Raw genomic sequence first — 21,425 nt, forward strand, 5'->3', positions numbered from 1 at the left:
AACAGTGGGAATGTATCGTCCATGATCGTCCGTAAAAGCATGGACAAATATATTATGTAAATGTATATACGTGGTATATCCATTACGTAGACAGAGAAACATCCATTACCTATCTATGTCCATGATGTCCATCGTCGAGTCACGCGACGAATAGCGAATACTGGCGAATACGAATGTCTATAACTATTCGCTTCCACTGTATTATAAACACAGAGCAAGTAATATAGTACCTAGTTATAAACTTACTTAATGATCTAAGGTTATAAACCACAGACATGAATTTGATTATGAATATTTTTTTAATATTTAATCTGTCCTACAATATGACATATTGACATTACAGTGATGCTCGCAGTGATGAGTGAATGAAATTTCAAATTTGTCAATAAAATTATTGTCAACAAACTTGAAACTACCACGAAACTACAAAAAACCACCAAAAACTTAGCGAACACGTTCTATAAACTCATTTAAATAAAGCAGTGGAAGTGCTATTGTATATTTAATATAAAAGTTATTTTAACAATGAAGGAAAAGCGACACAAAAATCACAAGAAAAACAAAGATAGCAAAGTTCCCAAAAAAAGCAAAAGGCGCTATACAGTAATAAAAATTCATTTGTAGTAAAATTTGTCATATTATAATGTTTCGGTTATATCCATTTCATAATATTAATTTCAGGATTCAGACTCTTCGAGCACATCAGGTTCGGAAGAATGGGTAGAAAAAACTTCCAATAAAGACGCAGACCGTGATGAATGGATGTCAATGAGTGGAATGATCAAAACATACACAAAAGATGATATTAGACCTAAACGAGAGGATACTAAGAAACACATCGATTCATATAATCCTTCAACAAGTAGTAGGGAACTTAACCCATATTGGAAAGATGGGGGGACAGGATTACCACAAACTGCTGAACAATATCGAAAATCTAAACCATTTATGAAACCTTCAAACGACGATGATTATTATTCAAGAAAGTTTTCAAATTCTCATGATAGATCAAGTCATTCTGAAAGTACTAGCAAAAGAGAAGAACAAGGAAATAATTACAGAAAATCATACAAATGGCGAAAGGATAATGATGACGATAACAAATCGTTAGATATTATATCAGAGCCAAAATATAAACCAGCTGAAAAAGATAAGGTGTCTGAACCTCAAAATTTATCAGTCAAAGACAAACCTGATGATGCATATTTAAGTGATGAAAAGATGAATAAATTGGCTGCAAAAATTGTTAAAGCAGAAATAATGGGTGATAATGCCCTAGTAACAAAGTTAAAGGCTAAATTAGAGGCTGCAAGGGAATACAGAAAGAATAATTCAGATGCAGCAAATGATGAAGATGGTATTTTGTTAATGTCTACAAGTAGTAGTGGTAATAGTCGTCCTTTAATGAAAAATTCTCATGATGGTGATGCAAAAAGTAGAAGTAGTAAACGGAAGGCAGAAACACATGATCCTACAGGCAGAGTTAAATACTTTGGCAATGATGATAACTACAACCTTGCAGATATGGTAAGCTTTTAAATTATACTTAGACTTATTTGATTGTTTGCTGTTTTCAATTACTTTGATTTTTTTATGTATTTATTTAATTCTATAAAATATTTTTAGTTCCAACAAGAAAAGTATGGTTCAAATTATGATGCTGATGCTGAACTAGCCCAAATTGCAAGTAAAAGTAAAAATCCCAATGACGATCTGGAGGATATATTTGTGGATGAAATTTCTAAGAATAGAAATGCTGCCAGAGACAGTGAACGGGAAAAAGCACAAGCCATAAAACAAAGTCAGAAATTAGAAAGATCATTAGATGGTTGTGAACATTGTTTTGACTCAAAGAATATGATAAAACATCTTGTAATAAGTTGCGGTAACAAAGTATACTTGGCACTTCCTGGTAGAAAATCTTTGGTAAAAGGTCATTGTATTTTAACAACTATTCAACATAACACCTGTGTAACAGCCTTGGATGAAGATATATGGGAAGAAATAATGGTAAGCTATTAAAAATGTTACTTCAAAATAACATTATGGAAACATTTCCAAAGCACAAAGATTTAATACTACTACGATATAATACTTTTAAAGCAGTAGTTAAATTTCAAAGTTATCATTTAATATTGACCCATACATATACCAATTATACAACATACAAATAGACAAATCCTTTAGATAATAATTAGTCCCCAAAAGCAAATGATTTTAAAACCATTTTTTTACATAAATCAATGAATAACTTACCTTTAAATTCAATAGTCAATACAGTACTTTTTCATTTTAATGTACCTTATAAAGTAAAAATTGGTTTTTATTTTTAGAATTACAGGAAAATGGTAACACAATTTTTCAACTTGCAAAATCAAGATGTTGTATTTTATGAGACAGCTACAAGACTCCATAGATACCCACACTTTGTTATAAATTGTGTGCCACTGCCCAGGGATGTTGGTGACATGGCATCCATTTATTTCAAAAAAGCTTTGCTAGAATGTGAGGCGGAATGGTCTATGAATAAAAAAGTAGTTGACCTAAAAGGCAAAAACATTAGAAAAGGCATACCTAAGGGCTTGCCCTACTTTTGGGTGGATTTTGGCATGGATCCAGGTTTTGCTCATGTCATTGAAGACCAACAACTATTTCCTAAAACATTTGGTGAAGTATGTATTTCTTTACAATCTTAAACTAATTAATTTATCTTTTATTATTTGTGTTATTACATACCTTATCTTTTTTCAGGAAATAATTGCAGGCATGTTAGACTTAGATCACAGTTCATGGAGAAACCCTCAAAGAGAATATGGTGATGTACAAAGAAAGAAAGTAATAGAATTTGTTAATGATTGGAAGCCATTTGAGAAAAGTCTTAAAAATTGAGATCTTAATCGCAAATAATTCTCATAAGTATTTGTGTTGTGGAAAATTAATTTTGTAAGACTTTCCAATTGGCATGTAAATAAAAATCATGTTATATAAAATTATATTGTTTTATTTTCCTTCTTCCTCTTTCATCATTTCTTCTATTAGTCTTTGTCGTTCTGCTGCTTGTCTCATTTTTGTTAGAACTACAGATTCATAATCTCTATCTGATATTAAGCTAGCTTCTGTGACTTTTTTCTTTGTTGTTAGTATTGGTCGGTCATTAACCCACTTTAATGTGAGTGGATTATCTGGTAAACCTGGAATAAACAAAAGGTGATTAATACAATACAAAGGGAACTGTTTAACATTGAGTACAAATGATTTATAAAGCAATTATTACAGAAACCTTGTGGAAATCTTAAAGCAATCTTGTTTTTTAAGAATAATAAATTTCATCTGTTACCTTTTTCAAATTCAACCGCCATTTCAGATGCTTCTTTAGTTGCAAATTCTACAAGAGCACTGCCCTTTTTCTTAGGTGACACAATTAAAGCCACAATCTCTCCATATTTCTTTAAAAATCTTCTTAAATTATTTTCATCATATCCACCATTATTTGCATCATTTTTATCAACATTCCATTTTATCTTAATTCTATTTAAATTTGAATCCCATACTGGTTGACTAAGGCGACCTAAAGTCCTCTGGATCTCTTCCTTAACTCTTTGTTGTTCTTCTTGAAGCAATTTGCTGCCTTCTTTTTGTAATCTTGCTATTTCAGCAGCTAGCTTCTGTTCATCTGTTAGAACTTTGGTACTACTAATATTGGCTTCTCGTTCACGTCTTTCCAAGTCCTCTTTGAGTTTCTGCCGTTTACTATCTAACTCTCTATGCCTCAACTTTGCGGCTTCTTTCGCTCTTAAAACTTTATCGTATGCATCGCGTGCTGCTTTATCAGTTAAAATTTCTAGGGCACGGGATAATTCATGAAAAGTCTCAGCTGCTTTAGGGTTGTCAGGATTTTTGTCTGGGTGACATAAAAGGGCTTTTTTACGGTAAGCCTTTTTGATCTGAAATAATAAATATTCATAGCATTTTGAATTCTTATTATTTATTATTTTTTGAATTTATAATAAAACTATATAATAATATTACAACACATGAAATAAACTAAATACAAATTTTACTCACTTCAGATTCAGTAGCTGTTAACTTAACATCAAGAATTGTATACAAATCAAGCTCTTCAATACTTTTTTTAGCCATATTCAAAACACAAAATCTTACAGCTATCAAAACGTAATGATTATTATTTGATTATTCGTGGATAAGTTATACAAATTACAAATGAATTTTAAATATTTAATTTGCTTGATGCAATTTGATGTTATGAATTTTGACTTTTGAGTTTTGACGGATCACAGACACGGACGAATATCACAGAGTAAATATACGGTAAATTATATCACAGATTATAATATTACATAAAAATATAATTACGGTCATTCGTAAGTAAAATATACATATGATAAACTACGTATTCTTAATATTATTAAAAACGTACAATTATTTTATTCCCTGTAAGTATGTCAATATTACACCAAAATATGTGTATTCTTTTATATCTTTAGTTTTCCGAAAGAAAAGAATTTCATTGATCTGTAAAGCGTCTTATTCACGGTCCATCCCCGACGTACGTCAGCTCAAGGTCGCGGTGCTGGATGTATCCTACTGACGATCGTGTGCGCATCAAGCATGGCTAGGGTTGCCAACATTTATTTGAAGAAATAGAGTATATCTGATTTTAAAGGAGGTAAATAAAGAGTAAATAAATATTTTTTTAAATGTATTTTTTTTGTACTTTTAGCAGTACCTAAAATTTTTTTCATTATTTTTAAATGAATTATATGAATCCAAACATTCCAAATCTAAATTTATATATTTCAAGAGCTCATTTTTAATTAATTTTTAATGAAGCTCGGTTTCTCTCTTCCCGCCACTTCACATTCATGACCGAAAAGACTCTTTCAGTAAATGCTGAAGTGGCGGGAACAGAGAGTATATTATAGCTAATCATTTTTTTTAAACAAACAAATTCGTCAAGACATTTTTTTTAAATAAATTGCCATTTTTCTGCAGTGGACTTTTGCATAAAATCTGTGTTATTCAACAATTCGCCTTGGAGTTCTTTTAAAATAATAACTTCTGAATATAAACTGTCCATGTGTACTAGGTTGATCCAAAAGTAATGATAATTGGGTATTTCCTGTGTAAATAAAAATATAAAATAACTGTTTCTTGCTTGTTCATGTACTCACTACTCACTAAGTTATCACAAAAAAATCATATCAAAAGGCCAAGTTTCCAAGTATTTACATTAATTTCTGTTGGCAACACTGATCTGCTGTACGTCCGCGCTATTCACTGTCCATCTGTGCACGACGTTCGCGGTAGTGGGGGTGCTCGCTGGATGAAAAGTTGGTCGTGCACATCCAGCAAGATAATAATAATAATTATTGACGTACGTCAACACTATTCACTGTCGTTTTGCGTCGTGCATCGTGTATGACCTTGGCGGGACGTACGTCAAGATGGACCGTGAATAAGACGCTTTAAGCACGAGACTAACTCTTTGGTCCGTACCAAGCGGGCAGTCTCAACTCTTGTAACCACTGCTGGTTAACGCGTTAATGCGTGAGCGTAGAACCCTCACGAGGGTCATGGGTTCGATTCCCGGTGGAGACGACGAAAAAACAATCAAACAAGCAAATAAACAAAGTTTTCCTCTTTATAATATTAGTGTAGATAAGAAATCGTTTCTCGATATGGGCAACTAATCGTGCAACTAATCGTTTTTCAAGAAATGTTCAAAATTATTTAATCATATCAAGTAATCATCAAGTAAAGTAGTTGCAGTAATTATTGGTAGAGGCGCTGCAAGCGCTGTGTTTATATGTGTGAAGATGGCGGCAACAGGCGAATATTTTATAATTAGTTCAATTTTGATTCAATTACACTGATGAATCATGAATGTCATAGTAAATATTAATTTTTTTTTATCGACGAAGAGGTTCGAGTAGTATGGAAACTTGCGTGGAAAAATGCGTCTTAAATACTATAACCATATATATTTATGTATTCTACATACTTTATTGAGTTTATTATAATATGTGTTTGTGAACGTGTTTGATATTTAATAATTTAAATAATATTTAATTTAGTTTCAAATAAATGTTTATTGAATTATTATGTTACTAGACTTTGTTGATGTGTGTACTTGTCACGTACTTTTAGTACTTATGTGAGTACTAGTAACTAGAGTATGTATGTATTCTGTGTATGTATTACATACAAATTACATAGCAATCTAAGCCGAGTGGCCTTAGTTATATAAAGATAAAATAGGACATATGACCTTATCTGAATTTAGAGCCAATTTAGCTATTGCAACACTAAAAGCATCTACAGACGCTCCGATTTGGTTGGTGCCAACCATCCGACCACGACCAAATCGGAAAGTGTAGAGAGCGGTCGGTCCGACATAATTATTATTAATATTGGTTTGACGTGGTCGGATGCGCCGGCGGTACCGACCAAACCAACTTCCTATCCGATCCAACCAAATTGGAACGTCTGGAAGCTTTGTTCCGACCAAATCGGCTCATTCCATAGAGTAATATAGGTAATTGGCTCATTCACATTCGCAACGCCGCCGGTGTAGGACGTCAACATGAACGCCGAGGGAGTTACGGTCACCGAACGTGACATATTAATAAAATTGCTGGAACTATATAAAGACTTTCCCTGTTTGTGGGACTTAAGTAACAAAGATTACGCAAATAGAGATGCCAGAAATCAAGCGTATTTTATTATGTTAGAAGTATTAAAAAAAATTGACAGTGCGGCTACATTAAAAACCTTAAAAAATAAGTTGTAAGAGCCGCATATGACTGTAATTTTCTCTATTTCTATAGTAGAATTTAGCCCATTCTCTTCGTACTATGGTCAACTGACATATTACTCTATGGTCAACTGACAGCTGGAAGGCCAACCGTCGGACAATCTGTATAGGTATATTAAGAAGAGCTGGAACGTCAACACATTTACACATTGCACATGTTAGGCCGGGAGATACTGACACAAAATTTCGGGCCATTTGTAACAGGATGGCGGTCTAGAGGGGTCTTAGTACGCAATGACAAAAAGAAAAATGATGGTCAGAACGCTGGTACCGGCGGACTAGTCGCGTGGGCGTTAGTCACACTCGTCGGATAAATAGCGAAAGTCCAACGATTTGTAACACAAAAATTTTAGAATTTACCGATAGCCCTTAAAAAAGATGTAGGCGGTAGTGTCATGCCATACAGTTACGATGTGACTTACAGTCCGCCATACCGACGTGAATGCGTTGATTTAAAAAAAAACAATTCAACCATTTGTACCGAGCTCACTTTTGCACAGGTAACCATCGTCGTGCAGCCATTTACTAAAATTGCCATGCCATACTTTTCGGACGATTCCAAATGGTCGCCATACCGCGGAAAACTTTCGCTATTTATCCGACGAGTTCGACTAACGCCCACGCGACTAGTCCACCGGTACCAGCGTTCTGAGTTCTGACCATCATTTTTCTTTTAGTCATTGCGTAATAAGACCTCTGTAGAACCGCCATTCTGTTACAAATGACCCGAAATTTTGTGTCAGTATCTCCCGGCCTATGTATGTGTCATATTTTGCAATTGTTTATAAATACAGGGTGATGTAATTGGTGTAGTACGAATATCTAAAAATCTATGAAGAATTTTGTGATACAGTAAATGGAAGAATTATAGACTATTTTACAGTATTTAATAAAATCATTTAATTTTTTGTTCATTTTCATTAGAAATGTCAATTTTTCTCACCAAGGTGGAAATTTGGATGATAAGGATCTTGTTAGAAAAATATAAATTTTGACTAAAATCGGCATTTTTTTTTTTCAAAAATGAAATAACTAATTAATAATCAGAGTTATCACATTATTAAAAAAAATAAGCCAAACTATACACAATTTTTACCTACTTGATGCAATCCTCAAAGATCTCAACCCAATAGAGTTACTATGGGGCATAATTAAAGGGAAAGTAGCATCACAAAATGTGAACTTAACTGAATTATTTAGAAAGGAAGCAAATGCTATTAGTCTGGATATGTTTAGTGACGTTTGGAGAAAGACGCGAGAACACGAGGAAAAATATATTCAATTAGAACCAAAAGTAGATAATTACACTGACTCATTTATACTTAATAACATTAAGAAATTCCGACAACGAAACATCGAGTTCTTCGAGCGATGAAAGTTACAGTGAAGTAGAAGATTACGATTATGATTAAAATAGATTCTTCTTCTTCTCTATAGATACTGCTTTCTGAATTGGTGGTAAATGTTAAAACTGTTAAACTGTTATGACGATTCAAAAGTGCTTCTAGAAGAAGTCTAATTGTATAAATGTTTGAGTTTGAGTTTAAAACCAATAGTGTGAAAATTATACAATAAACATGTAACACATATTTGTTAGCGCGTATTGGTAGGTATTACGTACTTACTACAAATATAATATTTCTTAGATATCTTTACTCGACCAAAGTCAGGAATTTAATTATTATTTGATAATTGAATGATTATTAATACTTTTATCCAATTGATTATTATTAGAATAAATAATTAACTTCATCAATTGATTTACTTTTAAATTATAATTTTACAGGTAAATTATGAGAGCTTTCATAAGTAATTATATTTGCATATACATATCTACAACGCACCCATTTTACAATTCAAGTCTAAAATGAAACTAGTCGCATTTATTTTTGAACATACTGTAAGTGAAATTGCATAAGTGTGAGTACTGTGAACATGCCAGCTTTCCCTAATTGACCTGTAGCAATGTTGGAATGGTTGCCTTGTCGGTTCCGATATGGTTGGCACCAACCAAATCGGAGCGTCTGTAGATACATTAATTGGCAATTGTCAAATTTGAAATTTGAAATTTGACATTTCTAATTATTTTTGGTATGTGAAATGATAGAGGTTATTTTAATAGCGGCAGTACACATGGGGCCAACGTGTTGGGCCAACGTGTTGAGCAAAAATGAAGGATACCAAGATTCCTGTTCACACATTGGCGTACTGATCATTCTGCATTGGCGCTTCAAAGATGGACGTAGTCCGTAGAAGTTCTTGCAGCCGCGGCAATCATGTGCACCAATAACAATGAGTGTACTCTGCCGTCTGCGATGATATCATTTTCCAATCTCTATTTTCCTTTTTTTTATTTCTGTATAAATAAAACATTATTAAAAAATATGTTTAGATTTTTTCAAATGCTTAAAAAGTGTACATTTTACATTTAATTTAATTTTAATTGCCTATAAAACGAAACTTGAAATATTACGGACGGATGTATTGATTGGTGATATTTGATCAATTAGCACAATTTGATCAAAATCATGCTCATTGTATATTGTTATTTAATTTTTAAGAACAAGTAACTGTTTTATACCTACTATTTTACTCATTTTATAAATATATTCATTTTTTTTTCAAAAATGTATGAAAGTGAGTTATGAAAAACATCTAGAATAATATAATATAATAAATAGAAAATAAAACATCTAATTTATTGAGTCATAAGGTTTTTATTTTTGTGTAGTTCATGCCGTGGATTCCAAATAATTAAATTCCTTCATGTCGATACAATTCTACGAATTGTAAAACGTAAATTTCATTGACGCGCAACGATACTGTCTCCGCTGACGAGTAACAACAATCTGAACAAGACACCAACGTGTGAACGCTGTTTGCGGAGCGCGCCAAGATCCTTTGAAGTGTGCACAAAAAACCGACAACATTCGGTTGGCCTGCCAATATTGGCGCCAACTAGGCTAATGAAGCCAACATACCGCCAAGTAGCTCTCTACACGTTGGCCCAACCCGTTGGCCCAACACGTTGGGCCCATGTGTACTGCCACCATAAAACTTACATATTGACTAAAATTTGTTATTGGTATTTGGTAAAGAAATTGAACTTCGTCAACTACACAATGTACCCCAGAATAATAAGTACGTCATGTTTTAATCATATTTTATTTCCTATATGTAGGTATGTGATGTCAGTTAAATATATTGTTGCTTTTTCAGGAAATTCATTGAAAAATGGATCAATTCTTTATCGCTGTAACTCTGCAGGAACACAACCTGTTGAAAATGTTGATAAAAAACCAGAAGGTAAGTTAGTAAGAAGCAAAAAACATTAATACATACTACTTATAGAAAAAATTGGATATAAAATTATTGTAGGTGGTTGTACTTATAAAGATGTCACATAATATTTCTTTACCTCCTTTTTTGATTTAAGTCTTATCAATTTAACATTCAATTTTGATTCATTGTGATATTTATAAAAAGAAAAAAACATCCTGCCACACAGACCTATCACAAGTACATACAAATGCTCATATTCCAACCAAACTTAGAAGAATATAATAAAATTAGAAAACTCTTGGCAAACAAGAGTTTAAATTAAAAAAAAGATCTGTAAATAATTTGTTCTAATGTTAAGACACAATGTCACAAATCAAGGCACAGACAAGTGAGACTTATCTTCCATTTTTGTTAGGGCTTCTCTAACTTCAATATTTAATTATCTTATTTCATAAATCTTTCATTTCAGGTGCTGTTGTGAATAAACAAAATCCATTAGACCACCCAGATTTCTTTCAAGTACACAATTTATTCACAGTTAAAGATCTATTTGATGCAAGAGTGCACTTTGGTCATAAAGAAGGTTCGCTCAATGAACTGATGGCACCTTATGTTTATGGTTCAAGACAGGGACATCTCATATTTGATTTAGACATTACAGCTGAACATTTGCGTAAAGCACTAAACTTCACTGCACACATAGCATATAGGGGAGGAATTATATGTTTCTTCAACAGAAATGCCATGAATGCTCATATTGTTGAAAAAACTGCATTAGAGTGTGGGGAATACGCTCATACAAGGTTTTGGAAAGGAGGTATATTTACAAATGCAAATCATCAGTTTGGTGCAATCACTAGATTACCTGACTTATGTATATTCCTGAAAACACAAAATAATATATTAAATCAGCATACAGCTGTGAGAGATAGTGCTAAAATGCTTATACCAACTGTTGGAATAGTTGATACAAATTGCAACCCCAATTTAATCACTTATCCTGTACCGGGCAATGATGACACCCCCGTTGCAATTGAATTCTACTGTAAAATGTTCAAAGCTGCCATTCAAAGGGGCAAAGAAGCAAGGATGAAATTTATGCAAGAGAATGATCAAAATGAAACCATACAATAGTTTATTATATAATTCAATACCGATTATGTTCATACAAGTTAGTCTAAGGTAAAATAGGTGACAATATATTTGTTCTAAAAATATATTCTTCCTTATTATTTTCTCTAGTAGTAGGTTGCAAAGTAAAATGTGATTTTAATGCACTAATAAATATGTAAATAACTGATACTAATGCAAATGAAATACAATGATAAACACAAAATAACTTTAATAACAATGATTGTAAAATTTTAATCAATTGTTTTTGTAAACAGGAATGTAATGTCACTCAAAATTATATAATATGTAACATAAACATTGCATAACATAAAATATACTGTATACATTTTAAATTTTAATGCAAACGAAAAAAAAATATTTTATTCATTTTGGACTGCATCTTTTACAAAGTTATTCAAATGTAAACCTTATAAAATATGCGTACAACTTAATGTTAATCGGCCTTCAAGGTATTTTATTGTACACCAAGAAGAGGATGATAAGTATAATGGATGTTTAAGATATATTTATGAAGATTGTAACATGCTAGGTGTATTTCTACTCGAAAAATCTTTTTATCCCAAAAGCACTTTTCGCATCATATGACTTGGCGCATTATTATCCGCTTCGCGGTTCTCCCAACTGCCTGTAATGCATTTAGAACTGCACAAGTATTGTAGTAGTGGAATCCGATATCGACCGCAGAAATCGACGAACTTTATGTGTTCAACATGGTTGTCGAAAAAGACACCTGAAATCAAAATAATAATATAAAATGAAATTGTAATAGATTCTTCCTTTATGCAAAGTCGTAGCGCAAGCCGCAAAGTCGAAGCTTTCGCGCAATGAAATAAAATTCACCAAATTGGACCATTCCAGTTATGGTTGTATTATATTAGGTACGTCCACATCTATCACTATAATGTATTGAAATCATTTTTCTAATTATCTGTGTCTGCCTAGAAACTTCTTTATCTTTATCCAATCAGTAGTTTTCGTCATAATTCCTCGGACATTCGGCAAAGATGGAAAGGTCAATTCCAGTGAGTAAAGTAATACTGTGGGAAGTCAGTTCCATTTGAAGCCTTATGGGCTACATGAATTATTATCTGAGTTTTGAGGGTAGTATTTCATTTATTGTATAGAATTATAGCGTTTTAATGACAGAGTATAAAATAAAAATTGAATTATCAAATCCTTATGTATTGATAATAAAAGAAAAGCTTTATTTTTCTAATGTTATACGGAATTTATAGTTAGTTTTTAACTTTACACATTTTTCTGCTATGATGATATTTTTGAAGTGAAAGTTCTTTAGCGGCGTTGAGCACCTTTTCATTGGGTATACAATCTTAAACTCGCGTCAGGACACGTGACCTGATCGAAAAAGCGTAAGACGGATACCATTCCAAAATATCAAACATGCTCAACGTTAATAATCAAGTTTTCACTTCTGCCGGCACTCCCGGAGTGCAACCCGTCTTTTTTATTAATTATTCATACCTCTGCACTTTGGATTGACACAACATTGTGCCGACTTGAGATATTTAATCAAAGTAATAGGAACTTCTCCAACCCGGACTGGAATTTCGTGTAGCTTTATTGTTCGCCCTGCAAGCTCGAGAAGCGTAGCAGGTTGTATTGCCATATCACGTACGAATCTCACAACTAAAGGATTGTCACGTAGACTCAACTGAAATGAAAAAGGTTTTAAAATAGGATGATTTAAAAGTGGATAATGGTTAACTTAGAAAATAGAATCATACACTTACTTCAGTTAAACATTTCAATTTGATTATCTGTGTCGGGAGAGTTTTCAACTTGTTCTTATGGATTAACAACGAACGGAGTTGGTTTAAATTTGCGATGCTGGCTGGTAACTGTTCTATTTGATTGTCGCTCAAAACTAATGCTTGAAGAGCCTTGAGAGCACCCACGGAATCTGGTACCTCGGCGATATTATTACCGCCGATAGACAAAATTCGTAAACTGCAAAATAAAGTATAATAAAAAGGTTATTTCCCAACAAAAAGAAAATATATACTTGTGGCGAAGATGCATCACGTCCGTTTCTCACGTAGCATACGCGTAGGCAGAAATTATGTATAACCTATAGATTTTACGAGAAAGATTGCTGTTGTCATTGATCGAATGGTGTTTTATTTTTAATACTACTTAGTGCTTCAATATCATCAAACTATCTACAATTTTTTGTTCTTGATATTGAATATGCAACGAACATGACTGCGCGTATGATCGGACGCGGAATTTACTCCTGCAAAAATTATAAATAAATCAAAAACAGCTGCACGGTCAGACTGTTTAGGTCGGCGATAACGGTCCACCCACCACTGGTGACCAGCAAAATATGCCACTTGACAAATTGTTTCCTACACATATTTTGTATAGACTACCGCAAACGTGAAGCTGGTGGCGACCACTTGGTAGAGAAGTGTCCGCGACAAAATATAAAAAAAAAGTGTCAAGTGGCTTACACATACTTGTTTTAAAATGTTTTTGTTAAAAACCTTTTACGAAATCACAAGTAGTTAGATTACGTAAAATGGGTTTTGAATTTTAATATTTTCATCCAAGCGCGCGCGGGGACCCGCTCGAAAGTCTGTGCTCTGTGCTACGCTTTTATTTAACATTATTTTCGGAGATTAGTCGTAACAAACAGACGAGACAAACAAAATTTATATGATACCGTTTTGATAATCTAAATAATTCTTATGTAGGTATGTGTATTCAATATGTCTAGCAAAGATAAGATAACAATATGTTTACGTTAAGAAGGCGTATAAAGCCAGATAATTCTACGATTAAGCCCCGCACATTACGCGCCATGCCGCGCGCCCTCACAATACCCTCATACACCCGGCTCATCCAACGTACGTAAAGTTCATCGCACGCTAAATTATACACAATATTCTTCGCTCGTTCAACGCGTATTTTCGGTAGTTAGTAGGTATGTTGTCTAAAATAATTGTATAAAACAGTGAAGTTGAAATCATCACAAATTATGTAATATGTCTTTTTATTATTATTTGTTTATAATTATTAATGACTAGATTTCCGCCCGCGGCTTCGCCCGCGTTTTCAAAGGAAAACCCGCATAGTTCCCGTTCCTGTGGGATTTCCGGGATAAAACCTATCCTATGTGTTAATCCAAGTTACCCTCTATATGTGTGCTAAATTTCATTGTAATCGGTTCAGTAGTTTTTACGTGAAAGAGTAACAAACATCCATACATCCATACATCCATACATCCATACATCCATACATCCAAACAAACTTTCGCCTTTATAATAGTATTAAGATTAAGATAAGATAATCTATACATATTATAAAACAATAAAAAAAGTAAAAACTGTCTGTATGTAATATATAAAAAAAAAACAATATTAGGGAAACAGTATAGAGCACGAATCCGTAAAAAAAGTCTGTCGAAATAGCGAGTATAGATACTATTTTTAAATAAACATACGCAGTCGACGACACACATTCCTCCAGAACTTTATTTTGATTAATTTGGTTATAGTCCATTGAATGAGTCCCTCCAAGGGGGGTCTAGAGTGCGTGAGTTAGTAACGTAAGATGTTTCTTCGGAAACATGTCAAGAGTCCCTAGGTAATAAACATACTAAAACCCCGGGCCACTAGGAGGAGCCCCGGAGTGGGGGGAGGGGGGAAATGGGTCCATTTTTTCATTTTTCGCTTAAATCTCAAAAACGGTACATGTTAGAGAAAAACTTTCAAGGAAAAATTGAAAGGCCATAAAATTATCTACAAGTTGTACCTGAATCATTTTTTCCTATATCCTACCGTTTCTGAGTTATACGCAGTAAAACATGATTTTGGCTCAAACAATTTCAACATCAATCGATCAAAAAATATTTCTTTCTTCCAAAAAACTCAAATGTGCAACTTGTGACCAGTACTGATAGATTGCTCTTAATTAGGTCTATAATTGGTAAAATAAACACATTCCTCCATGGAAGCCTTTAGGAGGAATCGATTGTCAAAATATTATATTAGGGCAGTTTGAGTTACTGAACTTGATCTTTTTATTTTTTTCTTCCAAAAAACTCAAAAGTGCAACTTGTGACCGGTACAGATAGATTGCTCATAATTAGGTCTATCATTGCTAAAAATACCAGATTCCACCACGGAGGCGTTTACGGGGAATTGAATTTTATCAGGGTAGTTACGATACATGAACTTTTTATTTTTTTTCTTCCAAAAAGCTCAAAAGTGCAACTTGTGACCGGTACAGATAGATTGCTCATAATTAGGTCTATCATTGATAAAAATACCAGATTCCACCATGGAGGCGTTTACGGGGAATTGAATTTTATTAGGGTAGTTAGTTAAAAAGTTCATGTATCGTAACTACCCTAATAAAATTCAATACCTCCTAAAGGCCTCCATGGTGGAATCTGGTATTTTTATCAATGATAGACCCAATTATGAGCAATCTATCTGTACCGGTCACAAGTTGCACTTATGAGTTTTTTGGAAGAAAAAAATAAAAAGATCAAGTTCAGTAACTCAAACTACCATAATATAATATTTTGACAATCGATTCCTCCTAAAGGCTTCCATGGAGGAATGTGTTTATTTTACCAATTATAGACCTAATTAAGAGCAATCTATCAGTACCGGTCACAAGTAGCACTTTTGAGTTTTTTGGAAGAAAGAAATATTTTTTGATCGATTGATGTGGAAATTGTTTGAGCCAAAATCATGTTTTACTGCGTATAACTCAGAAACGGTAGGATATAGGAAAAAATGATTCAGGTACAACTTGTAGATAATTTTATGGCCTTTCAACTTTTCCTTGAAAGTTTTTCTCTAACATGTACCGTTTTTGAGATTTAAGCGAAAAATGAAAAAATGGACCCATTTTCCCCCTCCCCCCACTCCGGGGCTCCTCCTAGTGGCCCGGGGTTTTAGTATGTTTATTACCTAGGGACTCTTGACATGTTTCCGAAGAAACATCTTACGTTACTAACTCACGCACTCTAGAACTTTTTATTCAATGGACTATTAGATTGTACGACATTTTTCGACTCAGCAATTATTCTAAAAATAAAAATAAAAATTATCCTTTATAAAATATTACAAAGTTCTTCGAAATTTACGTATTATTTTATCGACAGCTGGTAACTTTAGCAGGTACCTTTCTGGAGTATTTTTTTCTGCGTGGCAATAGTCAGTAGACACAGGTTGAGAGTGAGGGTCCACATTTTCCAAATTTAAAATTGTTCTGTGAAATTAGTAAATTACTTTCAAACAGGGTCAATTTGATTGATTGCATTTGCAAGGCGACCGTAGGAATTAGGTACCTACGTAACTAAGTATAAAAAGTGTCTTTGTAAATTGTAGGCAAGGCAGTGTGTTGCACTATGAATGTAGGTATCTATAAATATCGTCGCATGAATACTCAACTCGCGGAAACGAATTTACAGAATTTACACAAATAATAATATCCAAACTCGCCTGGATAAACTTTCTCAAATGAATCTATAGTTTAGGTGGTCTGTTGCGGTTCTGCATCAGGTGTTTCAGTTTTCAAAATAAATTATTATTTTATATTTCCCGGATAATATAATAGTACCTACACAACAAAATAACTTTCATTCAAATCCGTCCAGTAGTTCCGGAGATTAGCGTGTACAAACAAACAGACAAACACAGACAGTTTTTTTTATTTACGGGATAAAACTCATCCTATGACCTTTCTCAGGTCTCAAGCTATATCTGCACCAAAATTAGAGCCCAGACATACCTACATACAGACACACATACAAAAATTCTAAAAACTATATTTATGTATAGATATGTACTACATATTACTATGTAATACAGATTATGAATATATTATATATATACATATACATATGTATATTATAAAAAAAATACCTATTCAATGTAAGTACAATTTTGACTTTCGTACGAATTTGTTATACCTATGTATAGATGTTATGTATGATTATCTAATACAGATTGTAAATATAATATATATGTACTATTCACAACCGGTTTACATATTATTGATATTATTATTTACTGGAGCGAACATAGGATCTGCCTATAGTAATAATAATAATTAATCTTTCTTGACTTGATTGATTGCACCGCGACTGTAAGAATTAGGTACCACTATGAATTTTATTTACCTAACTAAACTTTCTCAAATAGGTAAATCAAGACTTATCTTTTTATATTATAATTATTATTTATTAATATTATAACAATACTATTATATTATACATTATATACATTATTACCTTCGACATTTAGTTATCTTTTCAATTTGAATCTTCTTTAGTTCTCGTTTCTTAAGTCTTTTCATTTTGTTGTTTACCATTTTCAACAAATCAATATTCGGCGTAATTATAAAACACGGCGCAGCAATTTTAGCGTGGTCTACTCGTCTCAACGGAGCGATAGCGTCTGATGTATGAAATAGAATTATGTTTTTAGCTCCCGGAACGTGCGATGGAAGATGATTTCTTGCGTAATTAAAAATATAGTAAGCGCCAAAAGTGTTTTATCGTGATTAAACCAAAACTAAAAGTAATTACACAAAATGCTCTGACAAATATATTGCAAATGTTTTAATATAATTGTTTATGAAAAAAAAATCATAATAAGTATTACCATGTCCAGTAAAAAACGTAAAAGTGTGAAATTTAGAGGTAACTTCGTGAATTTTTTCTATCGAGTCAATTTCAATATTTTATGTTTTTGATCTGACAATATAATCGAAAATATCATCAAGTTTTACATATATTTTATTTTTTATATTTGGTCTTGAATATTACACGTATCAACTAAAAGTTGATTGGTGATTTGACTTTATACGCGCCCTTAAATTTAAAATAGTGGCGCATTAAGTACCTATTCTGTACGCACAAAGAGATAAAAGAATATCGATTTTTTATTATATGCGTTATTTTAATAAATAAGTGCGGAGGTCTCGGTAGAAATTTTGACTTTATTTTGAGTTTTTTATGGTTCTTTATACAGTATTATTTAAAATGGAGAGCTTTCCTAAGTTCATTTTGTTGATAAACTGTACCTACATGAGTTCATAATTTTAAATTTTTGAAGCTATATCCTATATGGTTAAAAAAGCGTAAACTGTTTGATAGTACCTAAAGAGTTAAGTGGAAAATATGTGACAAAGATGCTTACGAGGACGGTGGCGCCCTAAGGTGCCGTGCCCTTATATTTTATAAGTAGTTTTTTAAAACATCAATGACATATTACTAAATGTGTGGCTACTACGCTTCAACTAGAACGCAACAAAAAAGATACTAGAATGGTAAAAAATCTTTACCATACCAAAAAAATATGTAACTAACTAGAAATAGTAATCTATAAGATTATGTAGTATTTCTAGTATATTTTTTAAAGGCTTATGAAGGGAACATAATATCAAGTATCTACAATAATAATTGTAGATACTATTTTACTTTACCGCCGCAAGGCCCTCGCCTTGTAAGTTGTAGTAGTACAACCTCCATTACCTCTACTACACCCAATTGTATGTGAAGTTTATCAGGTTGCACAATATTATTTTGATGATGTTACATGATATTTAGAATCGATATTTTTATTATTAACTTTATCGTTCAGTTGATAAATATTAGTAATTAGATGATAGCCTTATTTTTATATATCAAGGGATTTCCGCTAACCGTTGTTTATTTGAAAAAAAAAATGTGTGCGTGTACTAGTGTACACACGTAAGAAGTGAAACTTCTTTATGACGTTATTTTTCAAAAAATAATTTACTATATGCAACTTGACAGAAATACGTCTATCACGCGTGGTAGGGATAAAAACAAGATGGCGCGTAACGAAAAAATGTTACACTAAATTTTTTTCCTACCCCGTTATAGAAGTTTCACTTCAATAAAATAGAGCTGTTCATGAAACGGCTGATTAAACCAGTTGCCAGCAAAAAAAAAGCTTGCAAAGTTTACCTTCAAAGTCTATGAGGCTATTGCGTTCTATCGCCGAATTTATACGTGTATAAGTAACCTTCACGGCCAGTTCAATGATTTAAATTAAGATCGATATCATTGATTAGATCAAATAATTTAAAGGTACACAAAGTTTTATGTGTGTATGTTTAAACTTAATTTATTATCTAACTAACTACTGTACATTTTAGTGGAGCTAGTCACTTGTGGCAGTTTTTCCGCAGGAATAATACGTGCACGGAAAGTTGATACAAGTTACGTAGGTACTTATTGGACGTTCCAATATGATTGTCAATGTAGATATTATAATTATTATAAATGTTTATTAGGATGTAATATACCTAGTGCTTGTATAGTTTACTTTAGAGAACAAAGATGTTTACATTAAACAAGCACACAGCATGACATTTGAGTTAAGTAACACTATCCTTATTGCTAGCGATACACATACAGTTGCAGCAATCGTCTAATTGTTTTAAGATAAACGGTTAAATATTGCTTAATGAATTATTAATCGTACAATTATGGGTATCAGTAACTATATATATGTATACGTATAATTATATATTATACTGACCTGTTCAATTTCCAAATATCTTTTGGTATGTTTACTATATTATTTCCACCAAGATAAAGGTATCGCAGCGAAGATAATTCAAGTACTTGTTCTGGGAAGAAATTGAGTTTATTCCCACTCAAATTCAATTCTTTCAGTGTATTTTTGGCCTCATAGAATGACTTTGGTAGCGATTCATTTGTGAGGTAATTGTGTTTTGCAATAAGTGATGTTAGCGCACAGTTTTTGAGTACATCTGGAAGAACAGTTAGCCTGTTGTTGCTGATATCAAGAAATTTCAAATTACTAAATTTATTGATAGCACTCGGCAATGCCTTGATCCTATTATTGTATAAAAGCATCGTCTCGATATTATAGGCACCATTGTGTTCATCGATAATGCTGTCCAATTCCGATGATATTGATTCGCAGTCCAACAACCTATGGGAGAGGTCTAAAGTTTTTTGTTCTCTGCTATCACTGTCGCAACTGTCTGATGTGTAGTACTCCATCTTCGTTCGAACTGTGCACTGTCTTGAAAATAAACTACATCTATAGATTAAACTCTTTGGTGTGCATTATATTTGGAACGGAAAGCCGCAGGCAAACCGGTTGCCTTTTCCGCGGCGCACGCGCTACTGATGTGACATCGTATTCGTCAGACGTTTACCAGTTTATTTTATTACACACATCTACGAAACGTTTACTAACATATGCAAATGATAAAAGTTTTATGTCATTTGATAATGCTCTGTGAACATAGTGTTATTAAAATTAATGCAAAATCATTGTATAATTTTAGGTAAACATGGGTGATGAATGCGATATTTCTTGAGAATCGCTTCATCATAATATTACCTACCTACTCCTTCACCGACCCCTTATGGCTGGTTCACACTTTGATTAGTGCGAGTGCAGGTGATGAGTGCAGGTGTTTAGTAACTACGTGTGGACAGCGACTGTTTAGTGCAAGTGTTTAGTAGGCTGTGTAGTAAAGTGAATAGAAGCGTGTTCTATTTTTTTGCGAGTGGACTGCGAGTAGCCACGTCCCGCGCGCCCTCCCTTCCCCCTCTCGCAGTGTGCCTGCCTAAACACGTCTGGAGTCTGGACAGGAGTGTTTAGTGTTTAGCGTAGTGTGTAGCGTCGCGAATTGCACCATTGACCTGCACTCGCACTAATCACCTGCACTCGCAGTTGAATTGGACACTACTCGCACTACAAACTGCACTCGCACTAATCAAAGTGTGAACCAGCCATTAGTCTTAAGTCGCCCTTATCTTTTGAGTTTTGAACCGTCTTCTGTCTGTTTCTTCTTCACGCCATACCTACCTACTGAACCGATGTGAATGAAATTTATTACAAAGATAGTTTGAAAATTGAGACCCGAGAAAGGACATAAAATAGGTTTTATCACGGAAATCTTACGGAAACGGGAACTAGGTATGTGTAATGTGGGTACTGGGTTTTTGCTTAAATTCGCCAGCAAAGTCGCGGGCGGAAAACTAGAAACTAGTTACAGTAGGCGCTTGCTAATCCGGCACCGGCAATTTTTCCTCTATGCCGGATTGTCGGAAATGCCGGATTATCGAATTAGTATAGGAAATAAGACTTCATATTTAAAATGGTACCTAAGTTGAATTTAT

At 33.3% G+C, this 21,425-nt stretch overlaps 4 protein-coding genes across 4 annotated transcripts; 2 read left to right on the top strand and 2 right to left on the bottom strand.

The window, feature by feature from the left end:
* Positions 1–348: 348 nt before the first annotated feature.
* LOC149907034 (pre-mRNA splicing factor CG9213) lies at positions 349–2,987 on the top strand. The gene is made up of 5 exons (XM_090104093.1): positions 349–603; positions 682–1,527; positions 1,627–2,010; positions 2,334–2,672; positions 2,752–2,987. Exons 1-5 carry the CDS (start codon positions 526–528, stop codon positions 2,887–2,889), a joined length of 1,785 nt encoding a protein of 594 aa, XP_089960219.1. The 5' UTR covers positions 349–525; the 3' UTR covers positions 2,890–2,987.
* On the bottom strand, positions 2,981–4,292 carry LOC149907035 (dnaJ homolog subfamily C member 17). Its single transcript, XM_090104094.1, has 3 exons — positions 4,066–4,292; positions 3,338–3,944; positions 2,981–3,191 (listed from the first exon to the last, which is right to left on the bottom strand). Exons 1-3 carry the CDS (start codon positions 4,138–4,140, stop codon positions 3,001–3,003), a joined length of 873 nt encoding a protein of 290 aa, XP_089960220.1. The 5' UTR covers positions 4,141–4,292; the 3' UTR covers positions 2,981–3,000.
* A 4,605-nt stretch (positions 4,293–8,897) lies between these two features.
* On the top strand, positions 8,898–11,334 carry mRpS2 (mitochondrial ribosomal protein S2). Its single transcript, XM_090104096.1, has 4 exons — positions 8,898–8,951; positions 9,888–9,976; positions 10,055–10,141; positions 10,587–11,334. The coding sequence occupies exons 2-4, from the start codon at positions 9,958–9,960 to the stop codon at positions 11,249–11,251; spliced, it is 771 nt and encodes a 256-aa protein (XP_089960222.1). The 5' UTR covers positions 8,898–8,951; positions 9,888–9,957; the 3' UTR covers positions 11,252–11,334.
* Positions 11,335–11,442: 108 nt separating this feature from the next.
* Positions 11,443–20,439, bottom strand: LOC149907037 (leucine-rich repeat-containing protein 58). Its single transcript, XM_090104095.1, has 4 exons — positions 19,804–20,439; positions 13,003–13,219; positions 12,734–12,923; positions 11,443–11,981 (listed from the first exon to the last, which is right to left on the bottom strand). Exons 1-4 carry the CDS (start codon positions 20,292–20,294, stop codon positions 11,806–11,808), a joined length of 1,074 nt encoding a protein of 357 aa, XP_089960221.1. The 5' UTR covers positions 20,295–20,439; the 3' UTR covers positions 11,443–11,805.
* Between the last annotated feature and the right edge of the window lie 986 nt (positions 20,440–21,425).

The sequence above is a fragment of the Colias eurytheme genome, chromosome 7 (genome assembly GCF_061535395.1).
Source record: "Colias eurytheme isolate Ceu_HAF_F1 chromosome 7, ilColEury1 Martin Lab GWU primary, whole genome shotgun sequence".
Lineage (NCBI taxonomy): Eukaryota > Metazoa > Arthropoda > Insecta > Lepidoptera > Pieridae > Colias > Colias eurytheme.